The sequence below is a fragment of the Leptodactylus fuscus genome, chromosome 9 (assembly GCF_031893055.1).
Source record: "Leptodactylus fuscus isolate aLepFus1 chromosome 9, aLepFus1.hap2, whole genome shotgun sequence".
Classification (NCBI taxonomy): domain Eukaryota; kingdom Metazoa; phylum Chordata; class Amphibia; order Anura; family Leptodactylidae; genus Leptodactylus; species Leptodactylus fuscus.
In genome coordinates this window covers 64,318,632-64,337,602 of record NC_134273.1, presented here as the reverse complement: position 1 = coordinate 64,337,602, position 18,971 = coordinate 64,318,632, and the positions used below count along the sequence as shown (strand labels likewise).

General features: G+C 40.6%; 1 protein-coding gene across 4 annotated transcripts in view; it reads left to right on the top strand.

Annotated features, from left to right (window-relative positions):
* The window catches only part of AGL (amylo-alpha-1,6-glucosidase and 4-alpha-glucanotransferase), a 70,756-nt gene that overhangs the window by 31,285 nt on the left and 20,500 nt on the right, over positions 1 to 18,971 (top strand). For 3 of the 4 annotated variants that reach the window (XM_075286632.1, XM_075286631.1, XM_075286633.1), the window contains exons 4-19: positions 710 to 876; positions 1,004 to 1,207; positions 2,133 to 2,314; positions 3,021 to 3,135; positions 3,223 to 3,346; positions 3,640 to 3,742; positions 4,854 to 4,951; positions 5,986 to 6,125; positions 7,378 to 7,565; positions 11,614 to 11,737; positions 13,486 to 13,649; positions 13,908 to 14,009; positions 14,579 to 14,734; positions 14,812 to 14,962; positions 15,345 to 15,469; positions 15,578 to 15,690. In XM_075286632.1, coding sequence (XP_075142733.1) covers positions 710 to 876; positions 1,004 to 1,207; positions 2,133 to 2,314; positions 3,021 to 3,135; positions 3,223 to 3,346; positions 3,640 to 3,742; positions 4,854 to 4,951; positions 5,986 to 6,125; positions 7,378 to 7,565; positions 11,614 to 11,737; positions 13,486 to 13,649; positions 13,908 to 14,009; positions 14,579 to 14,734; positions 14,812 to 14,962; positions 15,345 to 15,469; positions 15,578 to 15,690 — 2,256 coding nt within the window. Of the gene's footprint in view, positions 1 to 709; positions 877 to 1,003; positions 1,208 to 2,132; positions 2,315 to 3,020; positions 3,136 to 3,222; positions 3,347 to 3,639; positions 3,743 to 4,853; positions 4,952 to 5,985; positions 6,126 to 7,377; positions 7,566 to 11,613; positions 11,738 to 12,115; positions 12,240 to 13,485; positions 13,650 to 13,907; positions 14,010 to 14,578; positions 14,735 to 14,811; positions 14,963 to 15,344; positions 15,470 to 15,577; positions 15,691 to 18,971 lie in introns of all 4 variants that reach the window. The other variant, XM_075286634.1, reaches the window with a different exon arrangement.

The window sequence follows — 18,971 nt, the reverse complement described above, 5'->3', positions numbered from 1 at the left end:
GAATATTTTTGTTGGCAGAATTCAGTTCAGACCTGGCAATCAATTACTATCAGTAGCCAAGATACAAGGGCGATCAGAGCCTTAAAGGGATCTCTTATGAACATAACCATACTTAAATTCATAGACAATTAAAAGTGAAACATTTAGCAGCGCTTTAAAGACTTTCTGTAGCCACCTAACCATCTTGATTGCCAATATGATACAGATCTGGCCATGAATACAGAAATTTCTATGGTCTGGGACTTGTCCGAAACCCAGCCTCGATTTCCTTATTGTGACTAGGTTGTCGTCTCAAGAATTTAGTGTCCCTGCCAGATAACCTATCCACAATAAGGGTTTCTGACAAGTGCCAGACCATAGAAAATTCCTGCGTTCATGGACATAGCCATTGCCAAAGACTGACATTCGTGGAATCCCATAGACCCCACTGAGACTGTGTCTTAGACAACCCAAGACTTCCTACAGGCAATGTAGCAAAACTGTAGCCATGGATCACAGTCTATCACATCATTTTTCTAACAGGACTCACTATAATATCTGCTACTTAAAGGGAATATATTGCTAGAAAATTCTTAAAAAGACATGTTTAATATACAATAGGTCATTTCATGACAACCCTTTTTCCTTTCAGTGTTTGTGCCCGTTATTATACTGTTTCCAAATACTGGAAAGTCACAGTTGTACCCCCTTTTTTTTTTTGTTGTTACAGCAAACAGAAGAGTGGGGAAGGTTACATTGTAGTGGATCCGGTCCTGAGAGTTGGCGCTGACAACCGTATTCTTCCCTTGGACTGTATTACTATTCAGACTTTCCTCTCCAAGTGCTTGGGGCCATTTGATGAATGGCAAGACAGGCTGAGAGTAGCTAAGGAGTCAGGTAACATCAATGGCTGGCATTATCTTTGCCTCACATTCCAGCTATGACTAATACAATGGCTCATACATAGACAATATTCTAATTATACAGCTAATCTTTAACACCATTTTGTGTCATTATTTTTTAGGCTACAATATGGTGCATTTTACTCCCCTGCAGACCTTGGGGACTTCTCGATCTTGTTATTCACTGGCTGACCAGTTGCAACTAAATCCAGACTTCTCCAAACCTGGAAAGACGTATAACTGGAGTGATGTTGGGAAACTGGTGGAGAAGATGAGGAAAGAGTGGAACATGCTGTGCATTACTGATGTTGTATATAACCACACAGGTAAGAATGTAAGCGAGCTGCCCTTTCTCCAGGCGGATTCTGCAGCTGATTCAGCCGCGGCGTCCGCCTCGCTACAGCACCCTCTGGACTAGGTCCATTCATTTGGGCCTAATCCGGAGCAGAAAGCCGCGATAGGATGCCATGCACTGCTCCGGTATCCCTTTGCAGCAGCCGCAACGGAAAGTTCACACACGGAATCCTCGTGTGAACTAGCCCTAACAGCTCAGCCATATAGGCAGGACATCCTGTAGCCACATGTCTTTCCTCTCATGGCAAGGATTTCAACTGGCATTTTTCAACAGGATAATGCTCACCCACATACAAGGGTTTTCCAGGAATGTCTTTGCCAGATTGCAAAACTGTCTTGTTGTCTTAGTTCACCGGATTTTTTGGCAAATGAACATTTTAGAGGACTTCCTTGGAATATACGTTATATATATATAGCTATAGCGATCTGCAGGCCAGCTACAACATCTGTTGATTAATGCGCCACAGGATACCATGCAGAATCTGTATGCCATCATGCCCTACACCTATCTCACCTTGCATCCAGACTAGAGACTGCCCAATAGGGTACTAGAGCCTCCTTTCTATTGTACACTTTTCCCCAATAGACCTCTCCGTTCTCTCTAATATTGTAAGCACTTACGTATATCGTCACATTAACACATAGAAATTTCCATTCTATTCTTGGTGCATTATTTTTTCCATGACTGTATATTGGGCAAAAAAATGATTTGCCATAGAGCCCATATACTGTACCTAAACATATTAGCTTCTTATCCTGGGATTTCGCTTCAATATGGATGAGCGTGAGTGGCTTGTATTTTGGCGATCAGGCCAGTAGCCAGATCAGAGTCATTTTATTCCATTTTCAATACAAAGCTGAAATGAAGTCATTTTCCTTTTTTTTTTAATTCAACAGCTGCTAACAGCAAATGGATCCAGGAACACCCGGAGTGCGGATACAACCTTGTAAACTCACCGCACCTTAAACCAGCATGGCTTCTGGACAGAGCTCTGTGGCACCTGACCTGCAATACGGCGGATGGAAAGTACGCTGCCCGGGGGCTACCAGCGTTAATCCAAAATGACCAGCAGCTAAATGTAAGGGCATGAAATGTCAAAATCTCCTACTAATTTAAGTCATTGACTTGATCTTGATGGGTGCACCCCTTTGCATTCTAAAGGCTACTGGAGGATCCAAGACACGGGGGAGCCCCACAGTTATATAACATCACTTAGACATATATACTGTTAAGTATATATCACTAAAAAGCAATATAATAATAAAGTCATCAACTGCAATAAAAATGATGATAGCTACTCAATCTAAAACAATACAAACAACGCTGCAGAATGACTCCGGGGTCCATTGTCTTCTATTAGACCATAAGCTATCAGCACTATAAAACAGAACAATTCTCAACCTGCAGAATCTGAAATAAAAATATAAGCATTGAAAAGAATATAAACTATCCTTTACGTCCAGACTTCAGGTAGTCTGAAGGTGGATGACCCAGTTTAGTTTGACTTGGTAACATCTGACTTTCTGTGCTATAATAATACCTAACATGCTTTGCTTAGCAAATGGAATTTTTTTGCTTCGTGATAATGTATTGACCTGCCCCGGCATGAAATATTGATATATTAGGTGTGGCTTATAGAATAAAAGTGAGATAAGGAAATTGTGTTTAACCACTGCTGTGCAAATAAGTATTTGCATTATTTAAAGCGACACATAAAATATTCACATTGGTTACACTGTCCACCACTAAGTATTTAATGTGCCTAAATTGTCTGTTTTCTGCAGAATATCCGTGGCATTGTATGGGAGGATATATACCCCAAACTGAAGCTCTGGGAGTTTTACCAGGTCAATGTGGCTAAGACTGTGGAACAGTTCAGAGCCCTGCTCACCTCTGGGGGTATGAAACCCATTTGTATCAAGTAAGCCTATGGACTTGTACCCAGTCACACCCTGCAGAATAATGACCTATGTGTTTGTATTGTAGGTGCCCAGAAGCACGGAGCCAAATCTGATAAAAATCAGCTAGTGATTATCCAGGACCCACAATATAGACGCTTTGGAAGCACTGTAGATATGGAGACGGCTCTCAGCACTTTTATACCAAACAGGTCAGTTGTATATTTTTATGTAAGTTTCATATTAGTTTGCAGTTTTATTGTATTATAAAACTCATAATCCCATACAACTATAGGTGTTGTATGGAATTATAAAGATGTAAGTGTTTACTTTTAGAAACAGCTCCACACCTGTTTATAGGTCGTGCCTGGTATTGCAGCATTCACTTCAATGGGGCTGAGCAGCAATACCAGAGACTACCAATGTTCAGGTGTGGTGGCCACGTTTCACCCTTTGTGTGTTTGTATTTGTAGACTGATGTGTATACTTTACCTATTTTTTGCAGCAATGGCCCTGCCGCCATCGAGGAATGCTGCAACTGGTTCCGCAAGAGGCTTGAAGAACTGAATGCTGAGAAACACAGACAGATGAACTTCCACCATGAACAGGTCACTTCAGGAATAATAGCTTGTGCCATTGAGAGTATACAGTGTAAAAGTACACAGCTCGCCTTAATGGGGGCCAAAATATCTGTACAGTATAAATGCATTACTATTCAGACTGACATTTAAAGAGATCTATAGGTTTAGTAATCGATGGCCTATCCTTGAAGATCAGTAGGGGTCCAGCTGTTTGAAGAGTCGCAGCATTTGGGTGAATATTACAACCTTATTACATAGCTGGCACCAAGTTTACCAGGGATAGCACCCTGCATTTGCTTGGTATCACAACTCAACCCATTCACTTGAATGGAACTGAGCTGTAAACCAGCCATGTGACTGATGAATGTGACGACACATGGCCTGAAAAACAGAAGTCGCTTCAAACAGCTGATTCATAGAGGTCCTGGGTGTCAAATCCCTCTAAGGCTGTATTCACACAGAGTAACGCCAGGCTTTTTTTGCACATAGCGCTGCGTTAACGCCGCGTAGCGCCGCGTATACGCCGCACTATTTTGCGGTGGCGTTGACCGGCGTTAACGCGGCGTATACGCGGCGTTAACGTGGCGCTATGTGCAAAAAACACACGAAAAAGGCCTGGCGTTACTCTGTGTGAATACAGCCTAATATTCAATGGATGACCTATCCTAAATGCCTTTAACAGTAGACAATCTGCAGTACTGGACTCCCCTATCTAGGAACTAAAAGACTACAAGTTCATGCAGGGTTGGTTTTTATTTAATGGTCACTTTTCAAAACTCAGTAAAATCACAAAATTTTACATTTCTGTAAAACATTAAATGGGGGTCTCAATATTTTATATTTCAGAGAGTACTCCCCTAATCGACCCTGGCAGGAATTTACCTGTATCTCTGCGCTTAGCTGGCATAGATATGAGACACATGGATGCTGATAATAAACCAAGCACATATCCATTGTAGCACATAGAGATAAAGACTGGCATATGAAACCTTTACAAGTCAGCCAGTGTGCAGTATTTTATGCAAAGTTTCAATGCCACTCTCAACAGCCCCTTCCCTTAGGAATCCCCCAAGTCAGGATTTCCCTCCATGATCCAGAATGAAAAAATTATATTTTGTTAATTTGTTCATCCTATTAGGCAGTGAATTGCATATTGGGGACCATGACGTATGAACGTTTGGCAAATAACGGTCCAAAGCTTGGAGCCATAACAAGGAAAGATCCCATAGTCACCAGGTAACATTTGGCTATTTGGATTTATTCATTTAAGCTGGTCATAGGCATAAAGAGTTTCCCCAGATACAGTGAACAGCCCTACCATTTTTGCAATTTGAGTGGCAAATATCCATCGGTCGTGATTATCTTTATTATTGAATTACTTACCGTATATACTCGAGTATAAGCCTACCCGAATATAAGCCGAGGCCCCTAAATTTACCACAAAAAACTGGGAAAACTTATTGACTCGAGTATAAGCCGAGGGGGGCTTTTTCAGCACATAAACTGTGCTGGAAAATTCAGCTTATACTCGAGTATATACGGTATGTTTTTATTAATGTGAATTAAGTTAATAGTAAGAATATCAATTCCATGAATTTATTTCTACCTTTTCATGAGTGACATAGATCCAGAGCTGTATTACTGTCACTCAGGGTAAGCCCCCTTGTACATGATCATATGAATGGTTTGTTCCTGGATATCACACTGACCCATTCATTTTTAGGGGCCCGTACACATGACATGACTTACATAACATGAATTACATGGTCCCATGTGTGGGCCAACAATCTGGGCCACAAAATATGGAACAAGTCCTATTCCTGTCCAGTTTTGCAGCCCTGCTTCTGCGGCTCTTATTCCTGGAATAAAAGGGGCCACGGAAGCACGGCCGGCGCACAGGCGGCACACAGGGGACACCCACGTGCCCCCCTGTGCCATGCTGTGTTATTTAATTAAAAGAAGTATACCAGAATACACAAAAATTACAAACTTTTGTGCATTTCTGCTTTTTGCTTGAAAATTTGCTACTGCTGGTTTCCGCCCCAGTAAATTTACTTTCATTTATAGCAGACGCTTTAATAGGAGCTGGACAAACCTTTTAAGAGTTCCAATGATTGTTATTACATGGGGAATATACAAGGATTTGTTAAAACAGACCTATCCGGGGAGCAGATAGTCCGTCTTTACTGCACAGTTTTAGAAGTCATTCTTCTGAAGTTATAGTCTCGTCCAGGCCTTCCTGTGAAATTTATTATTTTTTTCCTTTTTAGGTATTTTACTTTCCCTTTTGGAAAGATGTCCTTAGAAGAGGAGGAGACGCTCATGCACCAGGCAGATAAAGGATGCTACTTCTTGGCTCACAACGGCTGGGTCATGGGGGATGATCCTCTCCGCAATTTTGCTGGGCCAGGTACAGATCATTTTACCGTTATACCATATAGGATTCTCTGAAGTATTTTTGTCTACAAGATAATACCCTGCAGATGCTGAGGGGCATTTCCTTGCATGTAAATCTCCTTTCATCTAGTTGACTTATCATTGTACTGGAATAGTGAGTTTTTTATTAATAAAGATTGATAATTCATTAGTGTCTTTTGTAGCTTGCCTTGTATCACTGTGGCATAGATGATGATGATATATTATAAGATTAATTCTATCTGATGGTTTTTGGACAATCGCTTGTGCATTTATTGGACTTTTATGATATGATTTAGGGAAAATGTACAAAAATCATCTCAAAACCCTTTCACTTCCCCATAATACCTTCATATGTTAATATACTTTAGCTGGTAGGGCATGCTGTTAGTTATGGTATTACAGTAGCTGGAAAGCCACAATTTGCAGAGAAGCATGCCTTACCGCCACGGTTTTTCCCGCAGCACTTTTTTACCTTGGCCTACCGCGTGGGGCCTTAGCCTTACAAGCCAGACTCACAGTGGTCAGGTGATCACTAATGGATTATCAGGATGACAAAGCCTGTTTAATGCTTAAGTATCAGACTATTGATGGCCTATCAATAAATAATAGATAGGTGCCGATTAGACTCAGGTACTCAGCCAAGCACTGCCGCTTCTTCATTCTTGACATTGATCTGTCTATCTGCTTGTCATCTCCTTAGCACTATTGCTGCTTCATCTTGTTCACTCGAATGAGACAAAGCCGGTAGACTCAGGTAGATAGACCTACGTATACAATGAAGGGACCCCAGCTCTTAGCCGAGCACCCTGACCATAATAGCTGATCGTCAGGGATGTCAAGAGTCCAACCCCCCTTATCCCAATCTGAATATTTGGCTACCCAGAAAACCCCTGAGTCACTGTTGTCATCTGATATTAAATAATGCTAGAGAAATGAGGAAGGAAATTCATTGAATCTATTTCTACCAAGCTTCTGTTTTATTATTCTATTAAACTCCAATGACTACATAATATGTATGTATAATAGTACTGTATTTACTATCATATTTATATGGATACGTGCATAAAAACGTTACATAAAATACAGTCCTAGGGTTGTGCTTAGATACATGCTGGCTGTTTGTTAGTCAGCCATGTATTCATGCTTATTCAGGGTGATCTGCCATGTGCCCGGTCTCAGTTTCCTAATGAATATTGCACATGGCTACACATTTATAAGCCAGTAAATGATTCCTCTCTTTCCAGATTCCAATGTGTACCTGCGCCGGGAGCTGATCTGCTGGGGAGACAGTGTCAAGCTGTGCTATGGTGACAAGCCATCAGACTGTCCATATTTGTGGGATCATATGAGGAAATACACTGAAATCACAGCCACACATTTTCATGGAGTCCGTCTTGACAATTGCCATTCTACCCCTATTCATGTTGCTGAGGTAGGCAAATCTGCATTTGGTGAAATTTCATGATATTTGGGCCAAAGACATAAGGTGCGATCGGTGCATGGTATGAGAATGTGAGTAGTGAGTGTTAGTCCGTAGTGTATAAAACGATTCCTATAGAGCAACAGGAAAAGAGACAATAAGAAAGCCATCTCAATATAATAAGGTGACAACATCCAATTCAATACCCTATAAATAAAGGACTCCATCCCCCCAAAATGTATTCAAAATATCTAATCTTTATTAGCAAAAATAAAAACATAAGGACAACAGTGGTATTGGCCGTAATCCTATAACAGACCACAATAGTAGTAATAAATCTACCCCGAATTAATTGGTAGTATAAATAGTCACATCTTAATATTACACATGTCATAAGCATTAGAGATGAGCGAATAGTATTCAAAACTTGAGTTTCGAATACCTCGCTCCATAGGAATGAATGGGAGCCGCCGGCGCGCTGGCGGCCGGCACTTAACCCCTTCGCGATCGGCCACTCCCATTCATTCCTATGGGAGCAGAGGTATTCGAATCTAGGATTCGAATACTATTCGCTCAACACTAATAAGCATACATTATAACCCAGCCTCCAATCAGAACATAGAAGTAATGCAGTATAGAAGTACAGAAGATTAGGCTATCCTGGGATAACGCCAGCCCCAACGCATGTTTTGGTGCAGTCCTCTTCCGGGGTTTGTGGAACCACTTCAAGATTTATCAAGTGTGAATAAGATGAATTTAAAGGTGTTGCCTGGTTGCTGGTAAAGATGGAACCAATGTTAGAAAATGGAAAAAAACTTGACTCACCTCACCTCTCCGCACCTCAGATGTTCTGGGGATCCCCTGCCAGCCTTTGTTTACTAGATGCCAGCGATGACCTGCCATGTTAGCCTATGACCACTGCAGATAGTCAGTAGCCTTAGAGGTCAAGTAACATACTTACTGACATCACCAAGCAGTGATTCCAGTAGTACAAGCACATGACTGGTGAAGCCACTGAGCTGGCAGATAGTCAGCAAGGACTGGTGTGGAATTGGCAGGATTACATACATGTACGCTGTCATTTTCCCTGCAAGTCCAAAGTCTGTGTATATGCTGTAACACAATGGCAGTCCTAACAAACCAGAGCAAGAAACTGTATTTGCAGTGGCTTTCTGTTCTGTGTAATAGAAGAGGATCCCAGGCAGGGAACCCATTCTGTGACATCCATATACACTAATAGGACAAATGGATAGGGGCTGTTGTAATGAAAAACAAATACATCATTGTAAGATATGGTGACGCAGAATAGATTATGTGGTGTGCTTTAGAGATGAGCGAGTAGTATTTAATCGAATACCTCACCGGAATAGGAATGCGTGAAATCGGCCGAACACCAAGGGGTTAAACGCTTTGAATATTCGATGCGTTTCACCCCTTGGTGTTTGGCCGATTGCACGCATTCCTGTGCCGGTGAGGTATTTGATCGAATACTATTCGCTCATCTCTAGTGTGCTTCATGCTGTATAAAGTGAACCTGTCTGAGAGCAAGATATGAGAGCTCTGTGATGAATTGTGTGATTCAGAGTAAATCCTGACAGGACTCCTAGAAGTGGCAGTGAGAGTCCTGCTGAGCCGGCTCACACACAGTGATAGACAGCATTCACTATACACACAGTGATAGACAGCATTCACTATACACAGTGATAGACAGCATTCACTATACACACAGTGATAGACAGCATTCACTATACACACAGTGATAGACAGCACTCACTATACACACAGTGATAAACAGCGTTCACTATACACACAGTGATAGACAGCACTCACTATACACACAGTGATAGACAGCATTCAATATACACACAGTGATAGACAGCATTCACTATACACACAGTGATAGACAGCACTCACTATACACACAGTGATAGACAGCATTCACTATACACACAGTGATAGACAGCATTCACTATACACACAGTGATAGACAGCATTCACTATACACACAGTGATAGACAGCATTCACTATACACAGTGATAGACAGCATTCACTATACACACAGTGATAGACAGCACTCACTATACACACAGTGATAGACAGCATTCACTATACACACAATGATAGACAGCAGTCACTATACACAGTAATAGACAGCATTCACTATACACACAGTGATAGACAGCATTCACTATACACACAGTGATAGACAGCACTCACTATACACACAGTGATAGACAGCACTCACTATACACAGTAATAGACAGCATTCACTATACACACAGTGATAGACAGCATTCACTATACACACAATGATAGACAGCATTCACTATACACACAGTGATAGACAGCACTCACTATACACACAGTGATAGACAGCATTCACTATACACACAATGATAGACAGCAGTCACTATACACAGTAATAGACAGCATTCACTATACACACAGTGATAGACAGCATTCACTATACACACAGTGATAGACAGCATTCACTATACACACAGTGATAGACAGCATTCACTATACACACAGTGATAGAGAGCATTCACTATACACACAGTGATAGACAGCATTCACTATACACACAGTGATAGACAGCATTCACTATACACACAGTGATAGACAGCATTCACTATACACAGTAATAGACAGCATTCACTATACACACAGTGATAGACAGCATTCACTATACACACAGTGATAGACAGCATTCACTATACACACAGTGATAGACAGCATTCACTATACACACAGTGATAGACAGCATTCACTATACACACAGTGATAGACAGCATTCACTATACACACAGTGATAGACAGCATTCACTATACACACAGTGATAGACAGCATTCACTATACACACAGTGATAGACAGCATTCACTATACACACAGTGATAGAGAGCATTCACTATACACACAGTGATAGACAGCATTCACTATACACACAGTGATAGACAGCATTCACTATACACAGTAATAGACAGCATTCACTATACACACAGTGATAGACAGCATTCACTATACACACAGTGATAGACAGCATTCACTATACACACAGTGATAGACAGCATTCACTATACACACAGTGATAGACAGCATTCACTATACACACAGTGATAGACAGCATTCACTATACACACAGTGATAGACAGCATTCACTATACACACAGTGATAGACAGCATTCACTATACACACAGTGATAGACAGCATTTACTATACACACAGTGATAGACAGCATTCACTATACACACAGTGATAGACAGCATTCACTATACACACAGTGATAGACAGCATTCACTATACACACAGTGATAGACAGCATTCACTATACACAGTGATAGACAGCATTCGCTATACACACAGTGATAGACAGCATTCACTATACACACAATGATAGACAGCATTCACTATACACACAGTGATAGACAGCATTCACTATACACAGTGATAGACAGCATTCACTATACACACAGTGATAGACAGCATTCACTATACACACAATGATAGACAGCAGTCACTATACACAGTGATAGACAGCATTCACTATACACACAGTGATAGACAGCATTCACTATACACACAGTGATAGACAGCATTCACTATACACACAGTGATACAGACAGAATTGACAGCCTTTATGTGTTGTCAGGGTATTCAGGACTCTCACTGTCTCTTCTAGTAGTCCCATCAACATTTCCTCTGCATTTTATCCTGCTCCAGGTCATATACGGTAGATCCCGGACTTCAGCCTCTTGCCCTCTTGCTCTCACATAGAAGCAGAAATGATCTAGCATGCCTACATTAAGGCTACTTATAATATAATATATATATATATATATATATATATATATATATATATATATATATATATATATATATATACTTTGACTGTCTATTTTATGTTAATGTTTCCAGGAATCATAGGGTTTGCATTGACCATCATCTTAGATGTGTGAATGACTGTGGAGCGCGTTTATGTCTTTATATAGGAAGATTATAAAATGCAGCACTATGTTTTATGGGCTGAGTATTATACATAGCACTTTGTATCTGTAGGACATGCTGGCCAGAGCCCGGTCAGTCAGACCCAATCTGTATGTGATTGCTGAGCTCTTCACAGGCAGTGAATATATCGACAATGTGTTTGTCAACCGCCTGGGGATAACCAGCCTCATTCGAGGTATCTGCTCTGTGAAGCTGCTGCTGCTGTAAAGGATAATAATGCTGCAGTAAATACTAAATGCTGCCATGTTTTTCTTTCTCTCCCCTTAACTCTCTGTTCCTCATTGTTTCTCATCATCATCTTACACTCTCCTGTCTATGCATGCACACTGACCTCCATATCTACCCCAACACATCTGTGCCTAGCATTCCGCTTTCCCCAATTCCTTCTCTTCCCATCACTTTGTTTCCTGTTTATACTTGTTTTTCATCCCTTCTCTTGTTGTCTACCCATCTCCACTACTTCTTCATCCGCTCCTCCGGTTTCCATCTTGCATGCCACTCCTCGTCTCCCCTCCCTCCTGTTGTTCCTCCTGCTTTTCCCTGCTACTTGTAGTACTTGCTGGATGCTGCTAGAAAGCTGCGGCCGGACTTGTATGTAGTGGCTGAACTGTTCACTGGGAGTGAGGAGCTGGACAATGTGTTTGTCACTAGGCTGGGCATTAGCTCCCTCATACGAGGTAGGCTGCTGGGATTTTGCATGCATTAACTCTGTTAAGACTTCTCCTCTTCTAACTAGATAATACCTAACTTTACAACTTATCTCCACTGTGTAGTCCTCTAATGCAACATAAAATCTCCTTCCTGTGTGTTTTTGTAAATGTTATACTCTAGTTGCATGGCATACACTTATCATAGGATACACTATTAGGGGAATATGATACTGTACAGATGCAATAGATTGCATACCCATCTGAGCAAGGCCTTATGCACATGGTATACCTACGGCTCTCTAATATGGAGCTATAGACTCTCCATATGCTGCCATTTGGTGCCATTGTATAACATCAGATTACTGGAATATTGTGACCTAGAAGCAACACCACACATAACCTCTGTGGTGTGCAGAAGTAGAATGGGACCCGATAGGATGCTATAGGTTCTGTATTTCAGCTTCATGCAACTCAGTGGTTGTACTAAGCTATAATATGATATGATATGGTCAGCTGTAATGTGCATGAGGGCCTACATACTTGAACAAACTAGCGGCAACCACTGAGGATGTGATCTACCTCCTGTAGCCCTGCCAGACCATTATAGTAATCCCACTGCAGAATGGGGAAAACATTGAAATAGCAAAGAGGAGCATACTGAAAGGCATATTAATATATGCCCTTAGGCTGGGTTCGCACAGGATTTTTTGGTCTGGAACCTGAGGCGGAGGACGCCTCCGGTTCCGGGCCAAAAAAACGGATAGCTGCAACTGAATGCCGATGCGCTGCACATCATCCAGTCACGCACTCCGCTCCAGTCTTCAGGCTGTATCGTGCGGTGACTCGGCCTGAAGAATGAGCATCTTGCCTTGCAGCGCTGGAGTCCTGGTGTTCAAATCCCACCAAGGGCATAAAAACATCTGCAAGGAGTTTGTATGTTCTCCCCATATTTGCGTGGATTTCCATCCCATATTCCAAAGACATACTGATAGGGAAAAATGTACATTGTGAGCTCTATGTGGGGCTCACAATCTATATTTTAAAAAAAATTTAAAAAATAAGTAACCGGGATGACACACTTAGCGAATGTGACAGAATTCATCCATACACAATACTGTAAAGACATATATATATATATATATATATATATATATATATATATATATATAATGGAGTATCAGCTGCAACCCTGAAAATTGTTTTTAAAGCAAATTTCAATGGAATGTCCAATGTCTGTTTATAAGTAATATATGACAAGAGTCTCTTCTGACAGAGGCCATGAGCGCTTACAACAGCCATGAGGAAGGCCGGCTTGTATATCGCTATGGTGGTGAACCAGTAGGATCCTTCGTGCAGCCTTGTCTTAGACCACTAGTTCCTGGAATTGCCCATGCGCTGTTTATGGATGTTACCCATGACAATGAGAGTCCTATCACAGTAAGAAGATTTTTACTTATTAAATTGAGACCTGGGGAAAAAATGTATTGTGTTATACTTCTATATTGACTGTTCTTATCTCTGCTATGCGCTGTGACATTACCTTTACCTTTCTTCTGTAGATAAAATACTATGTTATTTTTCAATGCATTAGTGATAGAAAGACCAGTTTAATTTTAAGTGAAAGTTTGTCGTGTAACTGTAGCCAATGGTCACCTCTAACCTGTTGCAGTGATTTTATTGCTCATTGTTTTCCAGCATCGATCTGCTTATGATTCATTGCCTAGTTCAGCTATTGTATCTATGGCGTGCTGTGCTACTGGGAGTACACGGGGATATGATGAACTGGTCCCACATCAGGTTAGTTACTAGATTTTAGCTCAATATAAAAGATTTGGAACTTCTTGAAAAATATGGCATACCTGTTGTTTAATGGGTTCTGTGTCTAAGCAGATGAGTTTCCAACTCCGTTTGGATACCAGCTGCTTGATGCCCAACATACTAAAAAATTGTTTTTTTACGTGAATGGAGTTGTAATACCAGGCACAGTCACTATACGATGTATGGCGCTGTGCTTGGTCTTCAGTGAAGAGACCATAGTTCACTGTTGCCGCAATCTCTTCAAACAGCTGATCTGTGGGGATCCTGGGTTTTGGGCCCCGACTGATCAGATATTGATTAGCTATTTTATCAGTGTGTAAGCCCCTTGTGGTTTTCCCCGTATAGCACATTGACCCATTCATTTCCAAAGGCCTACACACATGACCATGCATTAAATGAATCCGTGTGCGGGCTGACAGTCCGGGTTGCAAAACTCAAGACCGGTCCTATTCCTGTTCGGTTTGCAGTCATGCTTCCTCAGCTCCTATTCATTGAAACTCAGGCGGCACACGGATCACATGACATTAGATTTTACTTACCTTTTGCAGATTTCTGTGGTGACTGAGGAGAGATTTTACACTAAGTGGAACCCTAAAGTGGCTGCCCCCAGTGCTGGAGAGGTGAATGCTAATAGTGGAATCATTGCAGGGAAGAAAGCGTTAAATAGACTCCACCAAGAGCTGGCGGCCCGTGGATTCATCCAGGTAATAACGCCATCATGCATCATTTATAGACCTATACCCTTGTCATATCCATAATCTTCTCCCTGCTTTCCTACAAGGTTTATGTGGATCAAGTGGATGAGGATATTGTAGCAGTTACCCGTCATTGTCCCCATACACACCAGTCAGTGGTGGCGGTGTCTAGGACAGCCTTCAGAGACCCTAAAACTTCATTCTACAGCAAGGAGGTTCCACAGATGTGCATTCCAGGTACTGTCCTACTGTTTGATCCTCTGCATCTGTAAATCTGCACATCGGATTTACAACAGCACAAATATGGCTTTAACTTGTTCTGTTCTAAACATCTATTCCAATTCGATAAACTGTCCCAGAGTAGTGCAGCCCCCCAAAACTAGTAAGGGACCAAAAGCATTATACAAATGGTCCTATTTATTATGCTTAGTCCTTGCTTCATATCTTTTCCATCAGTGTCTTAAAGTAAACTTGTCCCATGGATAATAAAGAGCAGGCGGAGCTGAGCAGTTCAAGATATAGTATTGTTGGAAAAGATTGTTGGGTGGCAAGTTATAATCCTCAGACAATTTTAACGTGATCGTAATTTATTAACACTTTACTGTTTTTCTGTGTGAAGGAAAAATCGAAGAGGTGATACTAGAGGCCAGGACAGTGGAGCGGAGCGCAGAGCCATACAAACAGGATCAGCAATTCATCAATGGCTTGCCGCAATACACGGTAGAGATCAGGGAACACATTCAGGTAAGGACACCAGCTGTTTTATCACAAGTCTCTGTCGGACCTCACTTTAGAGCCGATTTATTCATGTATTTTTAATGTATGGATTTAATGCATTTATTAATGTTTCAGCTTGCAGACAGTAAAATAGTTAGACAAGCTGGAGTGACAACGAAAGGACCCAATGAATATGTCCAAGAAATTGACTTTGAGAACTTGACCCCAGGAAGTGTAATTGCATTCAGGTATTAATCTATAATTATGTATTATCTACAATTACTTTATCTCAGTCTGATGGTGGGTGTACATTATCTATCAGGCTATTGCTATAGGGTGCGTAGCCTTGCTATATGCTGTAGCAGTATTGTGCTTGTTATGTGCTATTATCTAAGTATTGTAAATGTGATATAAATTAATATATTTATTAATACTAAACCAAAAAAAAAATCCTCAAAAATATATCACGAACTGATTCTCTCTAGCAATAAATAGCATGCCAAATAGTGTTGAGCGAATAGGAATGTGTGGAAGCGGCCGAATACCAAGGGGTTAAGCGCAGTGAATATTTGACGGCCGCTAACACGCATTCCTATGGGAGCGAGGTATTAGATGAATACTATTCGCTCAACACTAATGCCAAACCAACAACAAAAACGGAAATAGTCCACTATCAAATATACATGTGACTGTGGATTATGTCCCCTTTTTATTGTTGGCTTGGAATGAGATTTATTAATACTGCCTGCGCCAGATTTATTAATGCGTCTGATTCTGTTTGGTAAATCTTTTGTATTCTTAGACTGTCTAGTCGAACTTTACACCACTTATTAGTTAGGACAGATTAAACTCACTGACAAGTTCCCTTGAACCAGTTGCCGACCACCTATTGACTATATATATATATATATATATATATATATATATATATATATATATATATATATATATATATATATATATATGTGTATATCTATATATATATATATATATATATATATATATATATATATATATATATATATATATATATATGAAGAGCTCAACGGAAAAATGGCCTAAGTCCAAAAATCAATATTGTGAGAAAAACGAAATTTAAAGTTTTAGCCTAAAGCAAACGGGCATTATTGTGGAATATATCTATTCAATGTAATCAGCTAATGAACACCGTTAATCCTAATCATAAATTGTATTATTTATTTAAAAAATTGCAGCTTCATGTATAAATATATATATATATTATTTATTTAATATTCTTAATTAAAGCTTCAAAGCTGTATAAGTTCCAAAATTTAATACAAAAATTGCATAACAGAAATAAAGGCACATCTTAAATATGGCTTACACATCGAAGGCGCTACAGCACACGTATCTTTATGGTTGCCGCAGCAGTCGGCTTAAGTGCAATCTTATGCTAATATCGTCAAATATACCGTAAAAATTATTAAACGATGAAGAATAATAATTACCTGCCTCCCTTTTCGGCGCTAAATATGTGCAAAAGTCGATTTAGAGCCTTTTAAACAATAAGACAAAGTTTTTACACTAATATAAACAACAGACCGGAAGTCACGATTTCAATGAAAAAATGACCAACGAGAGTGAAGTAAGTAAGTTTGTATTGGACTTAGGCCAGTATTCCATTGAATGTAAATTCTTCTGCATTGAAATATATGGACTTAGGTCATTAATCCTAGGTACCTTGTAAACCCAATGCATAGAACGAGGTACAAAGAAGCTTTCTAGGTAATAATTTGAAATATGACAAAATGTGGACTTAGGCCATTTTTCCGTTGAGCTCTTCATATATATATATATATATATATATATATATATATATATATATATATATATATATATATATATATATATGTATATATATATGTATATATATATATATATATATATATATATATATATATATATATATATACACACTCACCGGCCACTTTATTAGGTACACCTGTCCAACTGCTCGTTAACACTTAATTTCTAATCAGCCAATCACATGGCGGCAACTCAGTGCATTTAGGCATGTAGACATGGTCAAGACAATCTCCTGCAGTTCAAACCGAGCATCAGTATGGGGAAGAAAGGTGATTTGAGTGCCTTTGAACGTGGCATGGTTGTTGGTGCCAGAAGGGCTGGTCTGAGTATTTCAGAAACTGCTGATCTACTGGGATTTTCACGCACAACCATCTCTAGGGTTTACAGAGAATGGTCCGAAAAAGAAAAAACATCCAGTGAGCGGCAGTTCTGTGGGCGGAAATGCGTTGTTGATGCCAGAGGTCAGAGGAGAAAGGAGAAAGGCAACAGTGACTCAAATAGCCACCCGTTACAACCAAGGTAGCCAGAAGAGCATCTCTGAACGCACAGTACGTCGAACTTTGAGGCAGATGGGCTACAGCAGCAGAAGACCACACCGGGTGCCACTCCTTTCAGCTAAGAACAGGAAACTGAGGCTACAATTTGCACAAGCTCATCGAAATTGGACAATTGAAGATTGGAAAAACGTTGCCTGGTCTGATGAGTCTCGATTTCTGCTGCGACATTCGGATGGTAGGGTCAGAATTTGGCGTCAACAACATGAAAGCATGGATCCATCCTGCCTTGTATCAACGGTTCAGGCTGGTGGTGGTGGTGTCATGGTGTGGGGAATATTTTCTTGGCACTCTTTGGGCCCCTTGGTACCAATTGAGCATTGTTGCAATGCCAAAGCCTACCTGAGTATTGTTGCTGACCATGTCCATCCCTTTATGACCACAATGTACCCAACATCTGATGGCTACTTTCAGCAGGATAATGCAATGCCATGTCATAAAGCTGGAATCATCTCAGACTGGTTTCTTGAACATGACAATGAGTTCACTGTACTCCAATGGCCTCCACAGTTACCAGATCTCAATCCAATAGAGCATCTTTGGGATGTGGTGGAACGGGAGATTCGCATCATGGATGTGCAGCCGACAAATCTGCGGCAACTGTGTGATGCCATCATGTCAATATGGACCAAAATCTCTGAGGAATGCTTCCAGCACCTTGTTGAATCTATGCCACGAAGAATTGAGGCAGTTCTGAAGGCAAAAGGGGGTCCAACCCGTTACTAGCATGGTGTACCTAATAAAGTGGCCGGTGAGTGTATGTATATATATATATATATATATATATATATATATAGTGGTGGTTGCTGTTTATCTCTGGAATAACATACCGGTAAGTCATTGCAGAGTTTGGAGGTGTCAGTGATAGCCGGACTACCCAGAGAGGATGCAGAGATGGTATATTACGGTCCCTGCCTTCCCAATTACTGTATACATGGTGCTCAATGGGCACTGGGTACACAGCTATGGAAGACACCATGCTCCAGGTTCTTTTTGGCCCTGGTGAACTACAAAAGCTGCTGGGACCCAGATCAGCTCTGCAATGACCAAAGACTTCCGCATTGCCCTGTGAATCCATCACTCGTGTAAGTGGATGAAGTCACATTGTGACCTAGGAAGATGTTGCTACCACGACTTGTAATCACAAA